Source organism: Chroicocephalus ridibundus, chromosome 13 (genome assembly GCF_963924245.1).
Source record: "Chroicocephalus ridibundus chromosome 13, bChrRid1.1, whole genome shotgun sequence".
Lineage (NCBI taxonomy): Eukaryota > Metazoa > Chordata > Aves > Charadriiformes > Laridae > Chroicocephalus > Chroicocephalus ridibundus.
Window position 1 is genome coordinate 15,351,758 of NC_086296.1, and position 22,935 is coordinate 15,374,692.

At 68.1% G+C, this 22,935-nt stretch overlaps 2 protein-coding genes across 6 annotated transcripts; both read right to left on the reverse strand.

Moving 5' to 3' along the window:
* Nucleotides 1-1,465: 1,465 nt before the first annotated feature.
* Nucleotides 1,466-9,976, reverse strand: CASTOR1 (cytosolic arginine sensor for mTORC1 subunit 1). 4 transcript variants are annotated; one of them, XM_063351010.1, is made up of 9 exons: nt 9,951-9,976; nt 7,546-7,616; nt 4,814-5,007; nt 4,539-4,671; nt 3,562-3,685; nt 2,788-2,901; nt 2,605-2,687; nt 2,362-2,456; nt 1,466-2,275 (listed from the first exon to the last, which is right to left on the reverse strand). In XM_063351010.1, exons 1-9 carry the CDS (start codon nt 9,956-9,958, stop codon nt 2,210-2,212), a joined length of 888 nt encoding a protein of 295 aa, XP_063207080.1. In that variant the 5' UTR covers nt 9,959-9,976; the 3' UTR covers nt 1,466-2,209. The 4 variants fall into 4 exon arrangements, with proteins under 4 accessions (XP_063207080.1, XP_063207079.1, XP_063207078.1 ...); XM_063351009.1 differs by lacking the exon at nt 9,951-9,976 and adding an exon at nt 7,754-8,014; XM_063351008.1 differs by lacking the exon at nt 9,951-9,976 and adding an exon at nt 7,754-7,797 and having other exon boundaries at nt 4,814-6,149.
* Nucleotides 9,977-10,762: 786 nt separating this feature from the next.
* Nucleotides 10,763-21,201, reverse strand: TBC1D10A (TBC1 domain family member 10A). 2 transcript variants are annotated; one of them, XM_063351124.1, is made up of 9 exons: nt 20,927-21,201; nt 17,940-18,039; nt 14,840-14,947; nt 14,443-14,549; nt 13,652-13,766; nt 13,356-13,421; nt 12,843-13,032; nt 12,370-12,524; nt 10,763-12,147 (listed from the first exon to the last, which is right to left on the reverse strand). In XM_063351124.1, exons 1-9 carry the CDS (start codon nt 21,130-21,132, stop codon nt 11,755-11,757), a joined length of 1,440 nt encoding a protein of 479 aa, XP_063207194.1. In that variant the 5' UTR covers nt 21,133-21,201; the 3' UTR covers nt 10,763-11,754. The 2 variants fall into 2 exon arrangements, with proteins under 2 accessions (XP_063207194.1, XP_063207193.1); XM_063351123.1 differs by lacking the exons at nt 17,940-18,039; nt 20,927-21,201 and adding an exon at nt 15,203-16,528.
* Between the last annotated feature and the right edge of the window lie 1,734 nt (nt 21,202-22,935).

Genomic DNA, 22,935 nt, shown 5'->3' on the forward strand with positions numbered 1-22,935 from the left:
TCCATCCATCCATCCGTCCATCCGTCCATCCGTCCATCCAGAGGAACATTCATCCATCCGTCCGTCCATCTGTGCATCTGTCCATCCACTTGTACATCCATCCTTCCATCAATCCATCCACACATCCATCCACACCTCTGTCCCTCCATCTGTCCATCCACACATCCGTCCGTCTGTCCGTCCGTCCATCCATCCATCCACCTCTCCATCCACCCACTTGTCCATACAGCCACCTGTCCATCCACCCACCCACCCAGAGGAACGTCCGTCCATCCCTCCATCCGTCCATCCCTCCATCCATCCATAGGAACATCCATCCATCCATCCATCCGTGCATCCGTCCATCCACTTGTACATCCATTCTTCCATCAATCCATCCACACGTCCATCCGCCCATCCATCCATCCCTCCCTCCCTCCCTCCCTCCATCCATCCCTCCTTCCCTCCCTGACCCTGTGGGCCCTCAGGCGTGTGTGATGCCATGGCAGGACCCCCGGGCACCCAGGCTGGACAAGCAGGACCACGTGGGCAGAGCACACCCACCTTCAGATCCCCACATCCACAGGCAGCCCTGGCCCCTCCGCATGGCACCGTCACCTCCCAGGGCTCCCCACGGGGTCCCTGGCGGACCGGGCAGGGAGGAAGCCACCATGGTGGCCGCCCCGCCGGAAGAAAGCGGGTGGCGGAGGACTGTGCAATACCCAAGGGGAACAAAAATAGCGGCGGTGACCGCATGGGCTGGCTGCAATTTCTTCATCACTTCGGCGCGCGTCACCAGCATCTCATGACTCTGGACAAGAGAGCGAGACAGGAAAGAAAGCGCCTGGAGAGGATGCAAGAACCTGACGGCTTGCAAACGTGCGGGAGCTGACGCAGGGAAGACGCAGTGGGGACATGGGCACGGTCCCGCTTGGTTCGTGGGAGAGCACGGCCCGGTTTTTGGGGACAGGAGGGGAGCAGAGCTGCATTCGCCCACCGGCCCGAGCCCCGCTGAGCCACCCCTCTTGGGCAAAAAGACCCCGAAGAGGTTTCCACCGCGCTCGCGCTCCCGCCGAGTCTTGCTCGTCGACCAGGCATGGGCCCTGGGGGGCAACCAGGGGCTTGGGGGCCCGTCCGCATGGCCACCACCGCACAGCCCTGGCCACCAAGGGGGTCACAGCACTCCCCAGGCGCCCCAGGAGGGGACAGTCCCCACCCTGCGCACCCCACTTTGTCGGGGGGGGTGTGGGGGGGGGGCGTTCTGCCGGCAATGAGAGAAGATGGGGGGGTGCTCAGTTTCCCCAGGGCCAGTGACTTGCTGGGGGCTGCAGCCTTTGCCCCTTTTGCACCCGAAATGAAAGGTGGAGCTGCCCCCGTCCTGGTCACCTCACGGCGGGGACATGGGGAGTGCCACGTCCTCCTGTCACTTCCCAGCTGCTCCCATCCCACCCAGTGCCACCTCCCTCCCCACGAGGCCATGGGGAAATAAAAATAATAGGACTTTTATTGACTTTTTATAAAAACTATGTGAAAATAGAGCTTGGGAGGAGTTGGGGGGGGGGGTCACTGTTGTCCCCCCCACGATACGCAACAGCCCAGGCAGGAGCACGGGGCCACCCCAGAGGGGACACAGGGCTGGGGCTGAACTGCAGCCCCCCCATCTCCGCCTTGGAGCTTTTTGGGGTGCGGGAGGGAATCCCAGCTCCGGGGATGCTTTCCCCCGCCGTGGGGCTGGTTGGGGGGTGCCCCACAGCATCACAGCTGCCCCCGCCATGGGGACGCACACAGGGCGTGGGGCCACATCCTGCCAGCCCCAGGCTGTCACCCCCCAGCACCGCGGTGCCACATCCCCCCTCGCTGGCATGTCCCCTCCCATGTCCCCTCCTCCAGCAGGTCCCTGGGGACACCTGCTCCCCTCCCGAGCCCCCCAACCCGGGGGGCAGAGAATGGCACAGTGCTGCCCTTCGGCCTCACCCGCGGGGTGGCACGGTGGGGACCGCTCCCCCCCCCACGGGACACTGTCCCACCGCCACGAGGCCACCAAATCCCTGAAGCCACCATGTCCCCACATCCCCAGCAGGCAGGGAGTGATGCTGCACCCGGCTCTGCCCCGCACTGGGCGGCGGGGGTGGGGGGGAGCCTTAAAAATCAAAAAATAACAAAGATGGGGGGGAAGGCGGAGGCCATCGTGCCACCGCGCTGGGCCACCCGGTGTGGGGACAGCTGGCCGCTATCTGCCGCTCTCCTGGCGCTGCTGCAGCAGCTGGATGACTTCGGCGATGCCCTCCTCGGGGACCTGCCGGGAGCGGGGGGACACAGAGAGGGTGTCAGCCCCGGGGACACCCCCAGCGCGGCGGGTCCCCGGGGAGGGCAGGGGCTCACCAAGGCGTGATCGAAGTTGAAGGTGCTGATGTAATACGCCGATATGTCGGCGGCGGCCAGCGGCTCGGCGATCTGGGCCACGATGCCACACTCGTCTGGGGAGGGCAAGGGAAGCCGGGGTGAGCGGTGGCCCCGGTGGCGCAGCCATAGGGACACGCCGGGAGAGCATCACCCCCAGGCACAAGGAGGACGGGTGGTGTTGGGCACGGGGAGGGGGGACACGGCCACCGCGGCCACGCTCACCGAAGCCGAGGGGCTGCCCGCCGATCCGCACCATCCGCCACAGCTCCCCCGTCGAGCTGGTCAGCAGTAGGTCACTGGGGAACCTGAAAGAAGGTGCGGGGCGGGGGGGGGAAGAATGAGTGTAACCCCCCTCTCCCTGAGCCCCCAGCCCCGGGGACAGACGGCCATGCAGATGTCACCTACCGCTTCTGGGTTTCGGCGTCCATCACGATGGAGATGTAGCCCTCGATGAGGGAGAAGGCGAAGAAGGTGATGGAGTCGAGGTCCTGGCCGTCAGCGCCAGCCTCCCTCGGTGGGCTGCGGAGCGGGGTGGCGGGGTGGGGGGGAAGAGAGCCGCAGGGAAGGGTCACCACCCCCGAAATTGGGAGGAGAAAGGCTCGGTGGTGGCACGGGGTGTCCTTGAGCATCACGGGGGGATGCCACGGGTTGAGCCGGCGGGTGGGGAGGAGGTGGGGGGGACAGGAGTGGGTGCTACCCGCGGCGGGGTGTGCGGCCCGTACAGCCGCTGGGCTGGGGGGCGGCGAGTGTCGGTCACACACAGGACAGGGGCGACACCAGTGACACGCATTCCCAAAGCGCCATGATGCCTCCGGAGCAGGAAGGTCCCACCAGAAGGGACCCAGGGGACACAGGATGTCCCGGCCAGGAGCATCCCTGCGCCGTTCCCACCGGCCTTTTGCAACCCGCTCTCTCCTGTTTTGCAATCCCTTCCCCGGCTTTGCTGCAACGGGGGCTCGTCCCCTGCGTCACCTCGGGGCTCCCATGTCCACGGTGGCAGCGGGACCCGTGGCACCCACATGGCTGCAGCCCCCCGGCACGCTCGGGAGGGCAAAACCCGTTTGTTAAACACACCCAGAGCTTGAAAAGCCACTGGGAGCAAGGGGGGGTGACATGTCACCCTGGTTCAGGTGGCACCGGGTGAGGGGCCACCACCACGTCCCCGAACCTGAGACCCACCTGTGGGAGTAGAAGAGGACGTCGATGAGCATGGTGGCGATGGCGGGCAGCGTGTCGGGGGCCACGGTCAGGACGCAGAAGCGGGTCTGGGGGCTCTGCACGGGGTGCAGCGTGGGGCTGGCGGCTGGCAGGGGGAGAGCCACCCATCAGGCGTGGGGACAGTTTAGGGACAGTGCCGCAGTGCCACCCCGTGGCCACCGCAGCCACAGCCCGGCATCCCTCAGGGTGCAGAGGGGTGGCCCTGGAGGTCCCCCTGGGACGTGGGTACCACCAGCGGGAGCTGGAGCATCTCAGTGGGGACCGGGTGGCCCTGGAGGTCTCCCCGGGACGTGGGTACCACCGGGAGGAGCTGGAGCATCTCAGAGGGGATTGGGTGGCCCTGGAGGTCCCCCAGGGACGTGGGTACCACCGGGAGGAGCTGGAGCATCTCAGCGGGGACCAGGTGACCTCGAAGGTCCCCCAAGGATGTGGGTACCACCAGCGGGAGCTGGAGCATCTCAGCAGGGACTGGGTGGTCGTGGAGGTCTCTCAAGGATGTGGGTACCACTGGGAGGAGCTGGAGCATCTCAGCAGGGACTGGGTGGCCCTGGAGGTCCCCCAGGGACGTGGGTACCAGTGGTGGGAGCTGGAGCATCTCAGTGGGGACTGGGTGACCTCGAAGGTCCCCCAAGGATGTGGGTACCACTGGGAGGAGCTGGATCATCTCAGCGGGGACTGGGTGGCCCTGGAGGTCCCCCCAGGACATGGGTACCACCGGGAGGAGCTGGAGCATCTCAGTGGGGACCGGGTGACCTCGAAGGTCTCCCAAGGATGTGGGTACCACCCGTGGGAGCTGGAGCATCTCAGCAGGGATTGGCAGCCCTGGAGGTCACCCAATTTTGTGGGTACCATTGGCAAGAGCTGGAGCATCTTGGCAGGGACTGGGTGGTCCTGGGGACGGGGTGGCCCCAGGAGACGTGGGACTTGGCATCACTCACCCGGCTTGGGCTTGAGGAAGCCGTTGCTCACGTCATCGCAGGTGACGGGGACGCACTCGCCGCTCTCCTCCTTGTAGATGTCGAACTCCCCTGCCAGCGTGTGGATCACCACCGGCAGGTCCCGCTCCCGCACCTGCCCGGGGGTGCAGGATCAGGACCACCCCTCCCCGCAGCCGGCCAGGTACCGGGGGGACCCTGAGGTCCCCCACCCAGCTGGGAAGCCAGCACCCTGCTGGGACCAGGTGCCGCCGTCCCCATCCTCGCCCGGCACTCACCAGGATGAAGTCGGTCTGGTAGGTGGAGAGCATCAGCACCGAGACGTGGTGCTCGGCCAGCGGCGCGATGACCGACCTGGCGATCTTGGTGACGCCGGTGGCCTGGCAGCCGGAGGGCGCCCGGCCGTTGGAGACGACGCTGAGCACCAGCCACGTCGAATCCGCCACCTGCATGAACTCGGAGGGCGGCAGCTCTGCGAGGGGCAAGGGGAAACTGAGGCACGGGGCTCCCTGGAGCTTGGCACAGCCGAATGGCACCCGATGCCACGTGCCCCAGGGCTCGCACCGGCTCAGGCACCGCGTGTCACACTGTTCCTCGGGAGACGAGCTGGCCCAGCGGAGCCAGGACAGGATCAGCCCCAGGCGTGGGCTGCAGATGCTGGTTTGGGGGCGCAGACCAGCCCCTTCCACAGGCGGAACGAGCCAGACAGGGCTCAGCTGCTCCAGGCGCTGAGACGGCGCCTGATTTTGGCTGCAGGGATGAGCGGGGCCAAGGCTACGACCCCCACCCCCCACAAGCCCAGGGTGCATCTCTCCTCCCTGCACCAGCACCCCGGGCTGGGTGCGAGGGGGTGTCGGGGTGCGCTGCATCCCAAAACCAGCACCACCAGGGCCTTGGGGCTGCCCGGCTCATCCCCTGCCCCCCGGGAGCCCCCAGCCCGGCATCCTGCACCAGGGATGCTCGGGGAGGGGGGGGGACACATGGCACTGGAGGGGACAAGGGAAGGGCCACCCCGCTGTCCCGGGGGTGGCAGCCTGACGGGGAGAGGCCGAGCCCAGGCTGGCCGGGGGCCAGGGCTGCCTCCCAAAAAGCTGCTTTTCTTGGCAGGGCGGGCGCGCGCTGGCTGGGCCCTTCCTGCCCCGGGATGGGATGGGGGGGGCTGCGCTCACTTGTCCCACGTCCCCCCCCATTGCTCCCACCCTCCTGCCCGGGAGAGGGCCTGGCGCTGCCGGGGTGTCCCAGGACTCACCCAGGGAACGCCCCCCAACTCCTGTCACCCCTTTCCCACCCCACAGCGCTCCCTGGGAGGAACAGGGAGGTGATGGTGGGGGGGGAGATGTCCCAAGGGATCTCCAAACCACTCCCCGCCTCCCGGCGAAGGTGGGAGGCAGCACCCATGGGAGACAGCCCCGCACCTGGCATCGCAGCCCGGCTGAGAAGGCAAACTCATCACACCAGTGGCGGAGGAGAGGTCGCCCCGGGGAGGGGTCCCGCATCCACGGTGCGGGGGGGGTGGGGGGGCAGGCTCCGCACCCCGCTCCCAATCCACGGCTGGGGCAGGGCAGGAGCGGGGCCGGATCCGGGGGCCTCGGTGGGTGTTTCCAGCGCCTGTTCCTGCGCAGGAAGCGGCAGAACGGCCTCAGCTCCGGCCCAGGGCTGAGCCTCGGGACTTGAGGGGGGGACACTCGGGGACATGGGGACCCGTCCCAGCACTCGCCGCTTAATTGCTTTTCAACACCACCCTGGGCGAGGCCGTGAGAGCGCGGGGGGGACCCCGCTGTCCCCGTGGCGCCCACCCTGGGGGTTAACCTGGGTCCCCAAGGGAAGAGAGGGGCTGCAGCTCTCCTCTGCCAGGGTCCCCGTCCCGTCCCCGCAGCGGGGGGACGCTGGCAGCCCCCCAGCCCCGGGGGGGTACAGGCGGCGCAGCGGGGCTGCCGGCTCGCAGGACCATTGTTCGCCACTTCCCGCCCTCCCCTCGGGATTGAGGAATATTTGTCCGCAGGCCCCGAAATAAAACAATACGTGGGGAACGGCTCCAGCTCTGGGGAGGTGGGGGGGGAAGGGGAGCCCGGCCCCACGGCCCCTTCCCCGAGCTAAGGGCTGGGGAGAAAGGTGGGAGCTGGGTCCGGCGGCGAGCACCCCCCGGCCGGAGCGCTGACCCTTGCTCCTTGGGGCACGGCCAAGGTGACAAGCTGCGGCCGGCTCCCCGCGGCCTGGGCAGGAAGGTTTGGGCGTGGAAAGGCAGGACAGGATCCGGCCCCTCCGGCACAGCCCGTTGGGCTGGTAGCCCCGGCAGGACCGGCGGTGAGGCCGATGCACGGCACGCGCTGGGTCACCGGCGGTGGGGACACCACCGGGTGACACCTCCTGGGGAGGGGGGACAGGCCTGGAAGGGTTCGACGCCTCCCAGGACACCCCAAAATCTGGTCCCTGCTGCCGGGCAGCACTCCCAGGCAGGGCTCACCCCCGGGCGCGGAATGGCTCCCGCTCTGCCGAAGCGCCGGGCAGGGGGACGGGATGAAAGCAGCCAAGGGAATGATGGCAGGGGGCCTGGCAGCAGCAGCCGCAGCAGGCAGGGAGCCGGGGTGCTGCCCGCTGGCAGCCCGGGGGGTGCCTGCCCCCCGCCCGGAGCAGCCGGGCTTTCGGCTGGCACTGGGCTCCCCGCAGACCATCCCCACCAGTTTCCAAGCCCGGTCCCATAATGTGGTGGAGACACGGCTCTGCCTGGGAGGGGGTTATTAGGGCGAAGGCAGCCGCGCCGGGAGAGCCTCGGCCGGGCAAGCTGGTACATCCCCAGCGCAGGCGCCAGGAGCTCCGTGGCCAGGAGCCCCGGGGATGGGCACGTACCGAAGGAACCACGCTACAAGCCGGGACTCGTTCCCTGCGGCCCAGGCCCGGAACGTCGCTACGCTCGGTTGGGCTGAGAACGTGCACAACTCGCGCCTGCGGTGCCAGCCCACCCCGCGTGGGACGGGGTGGCCGCAGAAGCCCCCCCCCGCCCCCCCGGTACCTTTGAAGCCCTCCTCGTCCAGCATGATGGTGTAGTCCTCGGGGGTCTCCGTCAGGCTGAAGAACTTGCACCTGGAGGAGAAACCAGCGCTGCCGAACCGGGGAAGGAGGCGGGGGCGGGGGGGGGGGGGGGGTTGCTGGAGCGGTGCCGGGCACCGGAGGAGGAGGAGGAGGAGTTGGGGGGGGGGGGGGGGGATGAAGGCCGGTACCGGCAGCGCTGGGGCAGGAAGAGCAGCTTGAGCAGCGGGTGGGTGTAGAGCCAGAGCCCGCGGCGGGCCAGGCTCAGCACCCGCACCCGGTGCTCCAGGATGTGCAGGTCCATGAGTCGGCCGCACCGGCACCGGCCCCGGCACCGACCCCCGTCCCGGTCCCGGTCCCCGCCGCCACCGCTACGAACGCTGCCCCGGGCCCGCCCCGCGCCGCGGGAGGGGCAACAGCCCGCCCCGCCCTCGCCCCGCCCCGCCCGGGGCCTGCGGCGACTGAGCCGGACCCGACCCGTAGCCCCCGGGGGGGGGTTCGTTACCGGAGCCGATCCGCAGCCCCGGGATGCCCGTGCCGGACCCGACCCGGCCCGCAGCCAGCGCCGGGGTGCTTGGGGCAACCCCGTCCCGGAGCTCCGGGGCAACCAAACCAGCCCCGACCCACAGCCCCGGGATGCCCGGAGCGGCTCCGACCCAGAGCCCCGGGATGCCCAACCCAGCCCCGGCCTGGAGCGTCCACACCAGACCCGACCCGGCCTGGAGCCCGGCAGTGCCTGGTCCAGCCCCCGCCCAGAGCCCCAGGGCACCCAAACCAGCCCCAATTGAGACCCCCCAGATGCCCACACTGGACCCAAACTGACCCACAGCCCCGGGGTGCCTGGCCAGGACCTGACCTGGAGCCCTGGAGCACCCAAACCAGCCCTGACCCACAGCCCCGGGGTGCCCGGAGAGGCTCCAACCCACAGTCCTGGGATGCCCAACCTGGCCCCGGCCTGGAGCACCTACACCAGACCCGACCCAGCCCGGAGCCCCGGGGTGCCTGGTCCAGCCCCGGTTTGGAGGCCCCGGGCACCCAAACCAGCCCCAGTTGAGAGCCCCCGGATGCCCACACCAGACCCAAACTGACCCACAGCCCCGGGGTGCCTGGCCGGGACCCGACCCGGAGCCCTGGAGCACCCAAACCATCTCCAATTGAGAGCCCCCAGATGCCCACACTGGACCCAAACTGACCCACAGCCCCGGGGTGCCTGGCCAGGACCCAACCCGGAGCCCTGGAGCACCCAAACCAGCCCTGACCCACAGCCCCGGGGTGCCCGGAGCGGCTCCAACCCACAGTCCTGGGACGCCCAACCTGGCCCCGGCCTGGAGCATCCACACCAGACCCGACCCAGCCCGGAGCCCCGGGGTGCCTGGTCCAGCCCCGGTTTGGAGGCCCCGGGCACCCAAACCAGCCCCAGTTGAGAGCCCCCGGATGCCCACACCGGACCCAAACTGACCCAGAGCCCCAGGGTGCCTGGCTGGGACCCGACCCGGAGCCCTGGAGCACCCAAACCATCTCCAATTGAGAGCCCCCGGATGCCCACACTGGACCCAAACTGACCCAGAGCCCCGGGGTGCCTGGCCAGGACCCGACCTGGAGCCCTGGAGCACCCAAACCAGCCCTGACCCACAGCCCCGGGATGCCCGGAGCGGCTCCAACCCACAGTCCTGGGATGCCCAACCTGGCCCCGGCCTGGAGCACCTACACCAGACCCGACCCAGCCCGGAGCCCCGGGGTGCCTGGTCCAGCCCCGGTTTGGAGGCCCCGGGCACCCAAACCAGCCCCAGTTGAGAGCCCCCGGATGCCCACACCGGACCCAAACTGACCCAGAGCCCCAGGGTGCCTGGGCAAGACCCGACCCAGAGACCCAGGGCACCCAAACCAGCCCTGGCCCGGAGCCCCGGGGTTCCCAGGGTGCCTGGAGCTCCAACCTGTGGCCTCGGGGTGCCCACGCCAGACCCTGCCTGCCCCGGGGTGCCTGCGCAGGACCTGACCCAGAACCTCGGGGTGCCTGGAAAAGCTCCGGGGGGCCTAGACGGGACCTGACCCCGAGCCCTGGGGCACCCAAACCAACCCCGACCCGGAGCCCCAGGGTTGCTGCACTGGACCCAAGCCTAGAGCGTCAGGGTGCCTGGTCCAACCCCAACCTACAGCCCTGGGACTGGCCAACCCAGTCCTGACCTGAATCCTCGGGATGCCCAACCCGGACCCGACCCGGGGTACCCGAACCCAGCCCCAACTCAGAGCCCTGGCGTGCCCGACCTGGGGTCTCAACCCTCCAGCTCCCAGTCCTGCCCCCACCAGCACAAGTCAGGCCGGGACCTGGACCCACTGGGAGCCCAAACGCCAACCCCACCGTACCCTTTCCACCCCGGCCAGGCTCACCCCAGCATCCAGCAGCTTCTCCAGCCTCGGCCCCAAATCCAAGGATAAGCCTCATAAGCCGGCCCGGCAGCGGGGATTTACCAAAACCAGGGCAGCAGCCCCAGAGCCGAGGTTTCCAGGGGCAGGGGGGAACCCAGCACCGCAAACAGGCACCATCCTTCAGATGATCCCTGGGAAAAGAGAGCTTTGGGGGGAAGGAATGGAAGTTTGGGCAGAATTCCCGCCTGCGGGAAGCAGAGGGAGGGAGGCAGAGAGGGCCTGGGCACCAGTTTGTGCGTGGAAAGCTGAGCTCTGGGGTGCCACGGGATAAATTAGGATCTCCCGGTTCTATTTGGCCACAGGAGCTGTGACGCTGCGTGTGTGTGTGTGGGGGCAGGTCTGGGGGGCTGGAAGGGCTATCACCCCATGGCAGCCCCCCCCCCCAAGAGCCCCCCAGGGCCTGGCAGCAGCCACGGCTGTCACAAGCTGGGGCAGGTCTCAGCGTCCTGCCATTTACACTTCAAACGGGGGCAGCCCCAGGGCTGGGCGAGACAGCGGGGGGGGGCTGGGGCCGGGCTCAGTCACCCCGGGGTGGCTGCGCTGGGGCAGTGACGGGGGGTGACGGCAGCAGGACCCTCCCCAGCACCGGGGACACAAGTGCTGGGTGTCCCCCCTCACCCAGGGGACAGGGTGACTCCCCGAAGCTGACGGTGCAGGAGGAGGTAGGAGGCAAGGGGGAGCACCCACACCCCCCATCCTGCGCCCCCCCCTTTACCCCATTCCCAAAGGGCGACGGGAAGAGACCGGGGGGGAGCCGCAGGCGCTGCGCCTTTACACAATCCTTGCTTTATTTACCCCTTTGTACAAAACCGTTTTTTCCCCGCTTTATTTTACAAAGCCACCCCCGGCCCTTGGGGAGGGCGGGGGGGGGGGGGCGCAGGAGAGAGGGGACCCCGCAACGGGGGAGCACCCGGCCCCTCGCCCACCCCCTCTCACCTCCGCCGGGGACGGGGTGGTGGCAGCAGTGGGAACGGCCCCGGCAGGGTGAACGCTCCCCGCTGTGGGGAGCCCAGGGAGGGGGGTAATGGGGGGGGTGGGGGGCTTTAGCCCCCCGGGTCGTGGTCTGGCATCACATCCCGCTGCTTCCGGCGCGTCCTGCCTGCAGCTCCCAGCCTGGGTCCCTGTCCTGCGACGGTTACTGCCACGGAGGAATAATAAATAGGCTCAGTGAGTAGGTAAATTCGGTACTACATATAGGGCTACAGCTTGATATATCCTCGCTAGATAAAGAGGAGGTGGGGGGGGGGGGGGCCGGCTCCTCGCGTACCCCCAGTCCCCCCGCGCCACTGGGTCTGCCCAGCCAGCGCAGGGTGGGAATGGGGAGGGGGGGGGAGGAGGCGGGCATGGGAGGGAGCCTGGGGGCAGCAGGTCGAGGGGCCGTGGGACAGAGAGAGAAGGGTCCGTGGGGCAGCCCGGATGCCCCCCGGGGTGCGGGGAGGGAGCTGGGGTGGCTCAGCCACCCCCTGCCAGGGCTCCCACCGCTTGCGGCGCCAGCACCCTGCCGGGGTGGGCACCCAGCGCAGACCCAAAGCGTCCCCACTTCGGTCACCGCACCTCGCCAACCTCCCGGGGTTGTGCCCCCCCCCCTCAACCCCACCCTGGCTTCGAGCCACAAGGGCCACGGTGTCCCCCATCCCTCCAGCCCGTCCCCCCAACAGCGCCCCGGGTCCCCGCACAGCCCCCAGCAGCGTCCTTGAGCCCGGGTCCGTGCGCAGCCCAGCTGAGCCCGGCTGCCCCGGGGTGCGGACCCAGCACCGCACCGGCCCTACAAGTACGTGTCCTCGCTCTCCCGGGAGCTCAGGCTCTCCTTGGACTGGTGGTGGGGGGAGACCTGGGGGTGCAGCAGCTCCCGGGCCGAGCCGGGTGCCCCATTGCCCTCAGCCCCGGGGCCGTTGGCAGGGCTGGCCGGGCCCTTTTCTCTGCTCTTCTCCTTGCTCTTGCGGGCCTTGGGCACGGGAGCTGGCCCGGGGGGGACAATGATGGAGGGGACGGGCTCCAGCGCCTTGCGGGTGGGGGGCTCGGCCTCGCTGATGGCCTTGGCGCCGTGCAGGCGCGGGGGGGACTTGCACTGCAGCTCCCCATGCGTCTCCCGCCACTTCTTCAGCTGGATCAGGTGCTCCCGCTCGATCTGACGCTCCGTCACCGGCAGCTCGATGACCTGCGGGGACAGGCTCGTGCCATCAGCATCTCCCCCGACAGCGACGATGCCACCCGGGGCCAGCTCTGCACCCCAGCCACTGCGGCAGGGTCACCCCCAAACCCAAGCCTTTTGGGGACCGTCCCCGTGCTGCGCCAGCTCTGCCCACCCATGGGCAGCCCAGTCCAGCAGCGTGGCCAACTGGGGGGCACTGGGGCTCCCAGACTCTGCCCGGCACCTCACCTCCTGCACCAGGAAGGTCTCCTGCATGATCTTGGGGCTGAGGGCCCTCAGCCGCTCCATGGTCTCGTACTGGCCCTGGCAGGACTTGAGCTTGTCCGAGGAGCCCAGGGTGTGTTTGAGCAGCACGAGGCCCACCCGGAAGATGATCTTCACCCCTGCACGGAGAGAGGCGAGGCAGCGAGTGCCAGGCAGGACGGGGTGACGCTGCCACCACGTCCCTCAGATGGCGTGGGGCACCAGCTCTCAGTCCTGCTAGCGGGTCAGGGTGGATTTGGGATGCACGTGCCCCCTAACCCCCAGGAAAACAGCCCAGTCTCGGGGCTGCCCCAAACCTGCCCTACAAGGGCTCCCATGTGCCAGGCACAGGCAAGCAGCCACGGCAGCGCTCCTGCTGCAGCCCCGAGTGCCGTCCATACGCCACAGGGGCTGCAGCCGGTCACCCCAGGAGGAAGAGGATGGTGGGGAGCTTCTACCTTCACAGAAGAACATGTCCCAGACACGCAGGACGGAGCTCCAGGGCAGCGTGCGGGAGAAGGCGCACATGAACCACTCCGTCATGTAGAGGATGGGGTCGATCTTCTGCTTGCTCAGGTGCTTGTAGGCCACGGGCGAGACCTTGTGCAGCAGCGAGAAGAGGATCTGCCCGTCCAGCTGAATGGCCTCCTGCAGGGAGAGCATCAAGAAGCCCCGGTGAGCCCTGGGATCAGCTTCCCAGTGCCCGGCCCCAGCGGAGGAGCAGCCTACCCTCCGTCCAGACCCGGCTATGGGAGCAGAGCTGTCCCCCACGGACGCCAGCAGCAAAGCTACGCTGAGCACCCCCATCCCTGACTGCAGGATGCTCCGGGGCACCCTGGTACAACAGGGAGACTGTGGGAGCACCCAGGATCTCTCTTCTTTCTCCAGGCTGAGGAGCTGGGGGAGCTTTAGGCCTGGGAGACACCGCAGGTCCCTGCCGCTGCTGAAGGCACCGCGGACCCTTTACTCACCAGCTTCTCGCTGTAGTAGCCGGGGAGGTACTTCTCACAGATCTGCACCAGGCACCAGAACGCTTGCTGCAAGCCAAGGACAGGGGGTGAGCACCCAGGTGACCCCGGGGGACGTCCCTGCAGCCCCCACCCTGCTCCCAGGGACCAAGGGAGCGGGCTGGGGCGAAGGGCTCCTCCCTGCACCAGCCAAGATTGGGCATAAACAGGTGCTGGGAGCCCAGCACCACCCCGAAGCCACCCACACCCTCCCACTAGTCCCAGCTCTCGGGCCACCGGGTCTCCCTGCGTGCTCATACCTCGGCCGGCATGTGCATGAGCAGGACGGCGGCGATGGGGGCCTGGGCCTGGCAGTAGCCCTCCTCCGGGCGGTACAGCGTGTACGCCTTCAGTACCCGAAACAGGTCCTGCTGCCTGCGGAGACAGCCCGGGGAGGGAGAGGTGGAGAGAGAGCACGGGCGCAGCCCAGCAGCCTCCCCCGCGGATCAAACCGGCACTTGGCACTGTCCGGTGACCCAGCACCGCAGGCCGGCCACTGGCCACCACTCTTCCCCCATAAGCCTGAGTCAGTCCCTGGCTGGGATCCTTCTTCCACACAAACCCAGGGCTCCGGGACACGATAATCACGGCTCTGCTCGCTCTGGGAAGCTCTGCCCACCGAGGCCCCATCCTGCCTGGATCCGAGAGGCGAGACAGGGAACTGTGGGCACCGACCATCTCCCAGGGATGCTGGCTCAGGGTGAGCTGCGGCCAGGCAGGGAGCCGGCTGCAAGCACAGGGGCACAGACACTCCCTGGCACACGGGGAATGGCATTTCCTTGCCGGGAACGGCACTTCCCTGGTGAAATGGAGGCCACGGCCGGCCACCTCCTCCCTCCTGCCATGGCAATTCCCACCCTGCTGGGTGCTGGAGCCCTGAGCTCCTGGGAAGCCGTCCTGTTTTCAGCCAGCGTGAGCTGGGGGGCATAAGGACAGCAGGGGACACTGCAGGGGGACGAGTGTGACTGAGCTGGGATAGTCTGTGCCTACCCCATGGTGCTGGTCCAGCCCGGTGGCTGCCGAGGACCGGACAGGCAGCAGCTCCGCTTACCCGTGACCTCCGCGCGAGACGAACATCTCGTGGAAGGGGAACTGCCGATGGAGATCGCGCTCGATCACGTCCAGCCACTTCGGGTCCCCTGGGAGGAGATCCAGTTCCTGGGGAGCAGAGGGTTGGGGTGAGCAACCGCTCTGACACGTGGGACCTGCAGCGAGCCGCCGGAGCGGCCACAGGGCTGGACCTGGCTCTGCCCCGAACATGAGCCCCACCAGGTCATGGGTCAGCCCACGCAGGCTGGGATGCTAGCCTCCTTCACCCCCGCACAGCAGGAACAAGCAGCGGGAACAAGCAGCGTCTGGGACCCCAACAGACACCCCAGCCCTGGAGGGAGCAGGAGCCATCCCAGCACCGCCCCCTCCACCAGCACCCTGGCCCCGGCAGCACTCACGTCAAACTTGTCGATGTTCTGCTCCAGCTTGACCTTGCTCCCAGAGAGGTATTGCCAGGCTCGGCCCCGCAGCGAGGGCGGGATCCCCTTCTGGCACCGCAGCCGGATCTGCGGGGAGAGACACAGCCGTCACGGGGGGAATACGGGAGAGCAGCGGCGAGCGGAGAGGCTCCTGGGGCAAGACGGGAGCCAAGCCCAGCACCACTGGTCCCTTGCTGCCTCCCCGTACAAGGGCATGTGTCTCTAGTCCCCTGGGGACAGGATGCCCAGCCACATGTCCCCTGATGGTGGCTGGCATCGCACGGACCTACAGGATAGCGTGGGGAGCTGCATCCCTGAGGATCTCAGGAGGGTTCTGCTCACCCCTTGCTCCCCAACATTGCTCTTAACATGCCAGGCAGAGCTACGCCAGCACGAGGGAGCTGCGGACGGCTGCCAGGAGCCCGGCCAAGGCTTTGTGGCTTCCAAACAGCTCCAAACAAGCCCGGCTCTGCTTGAAAGCAGGATCCTGCTGGGAGCTGGAAAGGCAAACACTGGAGCTAAGGCGGGGTGCGGGTGGCTCCCTCCCATCCCGGCACGGCCATAGGCAGCACTGGGGACGCAGGGGAGGGCTCTCTGGCCCCCAGGCCAGCCCTCCTGCTCGCCCATGGGTCCATGGAGAGCATGGAGTTGCATCCTGCCGAGCGGCTCAGCCTTCCTGCCCGCTCACCCCAGGCAGAACAGCAGCTCCACGCACGGCCGGCTCTGGAGGCTGGCTCCGTGCCCACAGTTGGCCCCCAGTTTCCTTGGCACGGGGTACCAGCCAAGACCAAAGTCCAGGCGAGGCAGTGACCGCAGGTACCCACCCCGCAGCAGGGAGCTGAGCCGGCTTAACCCTGCCGCTGCCAGCGCCCCACGGGGACCACAACCAGAGACCCCCCCGCACGTCCCTCCCCGGCTCCTGGGGAAGCAGCGGCACCATCTCCCCATGGTCCTCAGCCAGGGCATGCGAGACCGGGGTTTTCGGCACAGTTACCCCACATAAAGCCCTGCAAAAACCCAGCAAGGCCCCCACGCCTCATTGCCCCACTTGGGGGCCACATGCCAAGTGCCAGAGACGTGCCAGGGCTCTGCAAGCCGCAGACGACAGCTCCCTGGGCCTCCCCAGAGCTCCTTTTCTGCGTTCGCCGGCATAACTCAGGAGCAGGGGGTTGTGCTTCCAAGCAGCCCAACCCAGCGTGGTGGCAACGCCGCGTCCCCGGGAGGGTTTGCTGCTCCCTCGCCGCAGCGCTGGTTGTTTACCCGGGCAGGTCCCGAGCCCTGCGAGGCTTTTGTGCTCGCAGGAAACGCGGCGGGCGATGCCCAGGGCGGCTGCGGGCAGCTCTGCCGCTGCTGACAGCTCCCTTTTCGAGCCGGCTCCCCTTCCTGCTGGCTAAGCTGCCAGGAAGGAAGCCGTCTTGCTGGGTTTCAGTTCGGCAGCCCCTCCAGCTGTCCAGGCTCAGCACGGCCGGGGCCAAGCGGCTGAGCATCTCATCCCCTTGGCTCTGCACGGGGTCCTGCCATCGCCCCCATGGCTGGGGGTACCCGTCTCCCAGGATCCCACCGTGCCCTTCCAGGGATAGGGAGCACATCTGGGTCGAGGGATGCTGAAAGCAAAGAGGAGCCGAAGTGCTTGCCCATCCCTGGAGAGCAGCGGGAGCTGCCCACGCGTCTGCCCTCCTTCGGTCTGGCTGGAAAGGGCAAGGACCGGCACGCGGCGATGGCACGGCCCAGCGCCACGAAGGACGTGGGGCTGCGCTGGGATCTGAGCCAGGCGGGCGAGGGAGGGACTGTTTCAGGATCCTGGAGAGGTGCAGGTGTGAGTGAGCCCGGCAGGAGCTGGCCCAAGAGATCCCCGGGCCATCAGCCAACCCCGGCGAGGCAGCCAGAAAAGTACCGGGGTTTTTCAGCTGCACGGGAAGCTCCTCCGAAGCAGCAGGGCCTGAGCCAGGCGGCGTGGCCCCGTACCAAAGCAGCCAGACTCCTGCCAGAGCCGGGATGGTCGACAGCGTCCGAGGCCAGCCCTGGCACCCTTCCCCACACAGCCCCGGGGCTCTGGGCACGGAGCAGCTCTCTGAAGCAGACCTCAGACGCTCCGGGCACGGAGCTTTTGCTGCAGGACAGACTATACAGCAGCACTATACCAAGCACGAGGGAGCTCCTCTGCCAGCCGTATGGCTGCCGGAGCATTCACCCGAGCCCGGATGCCACGCTGCAGCATGGCCGGAGAGCAGCGGAAACCGCCCGCAGAACAAAGCGCCCGCCTGCCGCGTCCCAGAGAGCTCTCCCAAATCCTTTGCGAGCGGCCAAGAAACAGATGAGGGATTCCTGCGTCGTTCAGCAGGCAGCGAGCGGGGACGGCGCTCCGGGAGCACAGCACACGGAGCGGTGCCAGGAGGCTCTGCCAGCTGGGTGGAGGAGGAGGCGGCAGCCCTTCGGCCACTCTCAGGCACCGCTGACCCTTGCCAGCAGCCTCACCGCTTCCAGCGGACACACAGCAGCAAGCTGGGACTAGCTGCATCCCATCCCTGCCTCGTTCGCAGGCTCAGGAGGTCAGGGAGCACCAACGGACCAAGCCATGGAGCCACCCAGCACACACCACCGCGAGTCTCCTGGGGACCCCAGCTTGCGGACCAGTGTCGCGCACATCAGGCTCAAACGTTTCCTACCCGGAGCTTTTTTTGGTCTACGAGATGCTCAGAACAGAAGTTTCCATGACCGAACAATTCCCATGGCTGCCTGCAGGCAGCCAAAGAAGCCCTAGGAAGGCTCCAGCCCGGCGGGGAGCAGACGGGGGGCAGGAGCGGGCTGGCTGGGGGACCGCAGGCTCAGCCCCCCCCATCCCTCCAAGCTCCAGCTTCCCTCCCGCAAGGAGAAGCGTCTCAGGGAGGGAACAGCCCATTCAAGCCACCAACGTCATCCAAAGGACACCATGTCTGTCTGCGGGGACCGGGTGACACGCAGGCTGCCTCAGAGCCTCAAGGGGACACGGCTGCACCCGGCTGTCCCTCCCTGCCGCCCCCCCCTCCTCGCCTGTACAGCTGTCCTGGGGGCAGCCCCAGGGGACAAGGCTGTCACTTACCTTCTTGTGTTTTTTGGCCATCCACTTGTCCCAGTTGTTGAGCATGTCCAGCCACTTGGACTCCCGCTGCCGTAGCACCTCCAAGGGCACCTCCTCCAGCCTGCGGGATGGAGGGTGTGAGGGGGGAGAGCCCAGTCAGGGTGGTGCCGAGCCCTCCTTGCATCGCAGAGCCCCCCCCCCGCTGTCCCGTCCAGCATCCCGGGTGCCCTCCACGGCTGGCTGGTGGCCCCCACTGCCGGCTGGTGGCCCCCACTGCCAGCACAGAGCCCAGCTGGGACACGCTCGAGAGCACCAGCATTTTTGGCAGCTGCTCGGCGCTGCCGGAAGCGCTCACCACCAGCGAAATCACCGCGACAGCGCAGCCCCAACTCCCCCCAGCTGTTCAAAACCTCTGGGGAGCAGCCTGCACTGCACCCACCGTGTGACCCGAGCGTCCCCGGGGACCTGTGCCCCGAGAGGAGGGCACGCCAGCAAGGCGAGGAACCGGGGAGCCCAGCCAGAACCATGAGCTGAGCTGAGCGAGGTCCGATCCCCCCCACCCCCTGCCCCGTAGGGGCTGGCTGCGGACGGAGAAAGCCGAGGCCATAAGCATCATGTCATCTGCACGGCCCCAAAGCATGCTCGCACCCCAAAAGCCTGGCGCTGCTCCAGGCCCGGCGCCGAGCCCGGCCGAGGGTCCCTCAGGAGGGAGGGGAGTGTTTTCCAGCAGCGGCTCAGCCTAGCCGGGGAATCTGATTTAACCCTGCCTTGCCGCGACGCCATCGCCGGCAAGGGGGAAGCCGGCACCGTGGCCTCCAACCCCCTTGGGCAACCTCTGCCTTTCATCAGCGAGGAGACAAGGGTGACAGACAGCTCGGCCAGGCCCTGGGTGTGCGCGTCCCAGGGGGAGCAGAAGCTCCTTCAAGCCTTCAGCGAAGGAGGACCAACTCCAGCAGATCCGATGCCCTCCCAGATTCAGCTCTGCACTGCCCCGTGGCCATGCCAATCCCAGGAGTGGCCACATCCTTTCCGAGGACAGTGGTCCAGGCGCCAAGCATCCCTCAGGGGGGTGCAGAGCGCCCAGCGCCGCCGCAGGACACACAGGCCCTGCCTCCTCCCAGATCTCTCCCCGTTAGGAGCCGGAAAACAAGCGGCACGGAGAGCCCATGGCCGCATCCAGCTGGCAGCGCCGCCCTGCTCCCTGCCCAGCCCTTCCCCGCCGCCTCCCACCCACCACAGCGGGTCAGACGGGGCCGAGCGCGATTGTTTCGGAGAGCAAACCCTCTCCAAAGGGATCCGCTTTGCTCGGTGCAGCCACCCCCCCCTCCCAAGCGCGGGTTGGGCACGGCTGGCAGCTCCCTGGCCGGCATGGCATGGGGACGGAGGGAACGCAGCCCGGCACGGGGACGGAGGGAGCGCTGGCCCCGAGCCGGGGAGCTCGGGCTGCCGGAGGAGCTGGGGCTCTCGGAGGCGTGGGAAGCTCGGGAGCGCTGGACGTTGGATACAGGCGTTGGCCACGGGCCTGCTGGAGCCCGGCCAGCCCAGACTGGAAGCTGTTACCAGCTGATGGCTGCTTGGCAGCGGGCACAGAGCGAGGACCGGAGGCATTTCAGATGGCCGAGGCGGGGAGGACCGGGTGGGGGCACCCCAGGCCGGGAGGCAGCGAGATGCTCCTCCGCACCCACGCTGCGGGTGACAGCCCCACAGCTCGGCCCTTCCTGCTGCCCCCAGACCCTCCGCAGATGCTGGGACACCCCACTGGCCCTCCCCAGGCTTCCCTAAAACCCAGAAGGACCCCAACTCTGCTAGCCATGGAGGGAGGCCATGCTATCCGCTCAGGCCGTTTATCCACTCCTGGACAGATGGAGAGCGGATAAAAGCCCCGGAGAAGAGCAGGATCGGGCCCCAGTGCATCTGCAGGGCACGGGAGGAAGGCTCAGTCCCTGGCGACTGCAGCCACCACGCTGTCAGCACCTGCCTCCGGTACCAGGAGCTCCGGCCAGGGGAGTCTCTGCCTGCTGAGCCCCGGGGACAGGGACATCCATAGGGACAACAGTGAAGTGTCCCCAAAACGCGGCGTGCGGCCGGGGCAGGGTGCAGCACCTCAGGCAGGAGAGGCCACCCCGCTCCTCTGATGCCGAGCTGCGAGCTCGGCGGTTTATCACCCAGAGCGATGCACCTTGCTCAGCAATCAAACCTCCGGAGGCTTCTGTTCCCCGCAGCGCAGCCGAGTGACGCCCGCGGGCTTACAAGGGGTGAACTCTGGGCTCCTCGTGGACGGGGAAACTGAGGCACGGAGCCCAACTGACAGCAGAGCACGCAGGGGAACCCACTCCAGGCAACGTCCCAGCCAGCGCGGAGCGGGCTGCCACCCACCGTCCCCCGCTGCCTTCTCCGGGCGTCACTGCCAAACCACGGCCAGGAAGGCAAACACCAAACACGCTGCCGAACCAGCTCGCCCGCAGCGCATTCCTGGGTGCCGGCACCACCCCGGGGCCCAGCACCTCGGGCAGGCCTGGCCGTGGGGTGGCCCCCGTGGCCGTGGGGTGGCCCCGCTTCCTCCCAGGCCTTCCTCCACCGAGGGCGGCGGGCCTGCGCCTCCTCGCCAACGGCTACCGGTTCCCTCAACCAAGCCACCGAGCAATGGCTTGGCCTCCCCCGTTCGACGGCGGCCAAAACCCCGCCGGAATGCCGCGCTGGGAGCAGAGGCCCGGAGGCAGCCAGACCCCAGCGGGGGCGAGGAGGCCTCGCTCCTGGGCGCCCCTCCCGCTGCCCACGGAGACGGGGAGGAGCTGGAACGCCTTTCGGGGCTCTCCCTCGCAGGGGGACCGGCGCTAAAGGCGGGGGCCCGGCCACCCGCACCCGCCCGGGGCCCCGGCGCCGGGCCCGCTGCAGGACTCCCCCCCCCCACCCCGGGGCGGGATGAGGCGCTCCCAGCCCCGGTGGCGCGGCGGGCGGCCTCCCCCGGGCGGCTCCCCAGCCCCCCCTCCCCCGGCGGCCCCACTCACGGCCCCTCGGCGCTGCGGCTGCCCACGATGAAGCCGAACTTGTCGACGCGCCGTTCCTCAGGGCCGCCGCCGTTCACCTCGGAGTCGGAGCCGAGGGAACTGAGCTCATCGCCGCCCGGCTCGGCCAGGCTTTCGCGGGTGCCGGCTAGGCTGTGGTGGCGGCCGCCGGGCGAGCCGGGCCCGCCGCCCCCGCGGCTCTTGGCCATGGCGGCGGCGCGGCTCAGCGGCGGCCCGGCCGCTCCTCCATGCCGCGGCCACGGCGGCGGCCACGCCCCCCCGGCCGGCCACGCCCACGCGCCGCCACGCTATTGGGCGGGAGAGGGCCTGTCGCCAATCAGACGCGCGGATGGCGGCGCGGAACCCGCCCAGCGCGGGAGGGGATTGGTCAAACCGTCGGGAGGGAGCTGTCCGTCAGGGATTGTCCCCGCCCGCAGCTGTGCCAGCGAGGGGGCGGGGCGACGTGAGCAGAGGGGCGGGGCCAGGGCTGGGAGCAGGCTGAGCCCGCAGCGGGCTGCGCTGGGGCTGGACTGGGACGGCACTGGGACCGTACTGGAGCAGCCTGAGACTGGACTGGGACGGCCCGGGGACCATACTGGGATGGCACTGAGACTATACTGGGATGGCACTGGGACAGCCTAAGACTGTACTGGGACAACCCTGAGATGGCACTGAGTCTGCACTGGGACAGCCCTGAGACTGGACTGGGACGGCACTGGGACCGCACCGGGACAGCCTGAGACTGGACTGGGACGGCCCGGGGACCATACTGGGATGGCACTGGGACCGCCTAAGACTGTACTGGGACGCCCTGAAATGGCACTGAGTTTGTACTGGGATGGCATTGGGGCTGCACTGGGACAACCCTGAGACGGCACTGAGTCTGTACTGGGATGGCATTGGGACAGCTCTGAGATGGCACTGAGTCTGTACTGGGATGGCACTGGGACAGCCCTGAGAGGGCACTGGGGTTGTACTGGGACAGCAGTGGGACTCCAGAGGGGCTGGATGCACGCATACTGGCACTATGAGAGGGCAGGGCTGGGGCTGAGCTGGGCACACACTGGGAGGGGGCAGCAGGAGGACCCGTTTGCCCCTGGGGGACACTCGGTAGCCAAGGGCACGCACCTTGTCCCTTGGCAAGCACAGCGCACCCCAAACTAGCCCCAGCCCCGGGATCCTGGGTCCCCGAACACTCCGTGTCACCCGGTCCCTGCCCAGCTGTCAGCCCAGACTGGTCCAACTGGTCCCGCTCTCATAAAAACAAAGCGCAGAAGGATGGACGAGGCGCTGGGCGACAGCGCCAGCTCCGGGACCCGCCGGGACCTGTCCGGGGTGAATCCCGCTGGGCTCCATCCAACCTCCACCCGCTCCCCATCCCCTCCCACCCGGGTCAGCTGCCGGGTACCCAAGGACCCAAAACTCACTCCAATTCAGCAAAAACTCAACCCATTTCCAGATTTTTACGGCCGCCCCAGCCCTGCGGGTCCCCCCCGCTGCAGGGGAAAGCCGGGATAGCGGCTGTTTTGTGCGGGATACACAAGGTACAAGAGTCATCCCCGATATTTAGATGGAAAGGGGCTGGCGAGGCTCAACCCACAGGCTGTTTCTAGAGGGGTTTCCTGGGGGAATCCCCGGACCTCAGCTCTGCCCGGCTGGAAACGGCACCCAGGGCTCGGCCAGGGATTGAAGGGACACTGGTGGGACCGGGATGGGGGTGCTCCCCCCGCTGAGCACAGCTGGAGGAGAACAGCTGGCTGACCTTAAGCCCAGCCCCGCACCGGATGCAAAAACAGGACTTCTCTATTTCAGAGTTTGTTTTTTTTTTTCTTTAAAAATCGGCTCTGGAAACCACCACTCGCTGCCCGGTTTTGTTTTCTCCAAGGCTGTAGAATCACAGACAGGTTTGGGTGGGAAGGGACCGTTAAAGGTCACCTAGTGCCACCCCCCTGCCAGCCAGGAGCAGGGACATCTCCAGCGAGATCCCGTTGTACCAATCCTCTAGTTTTTAA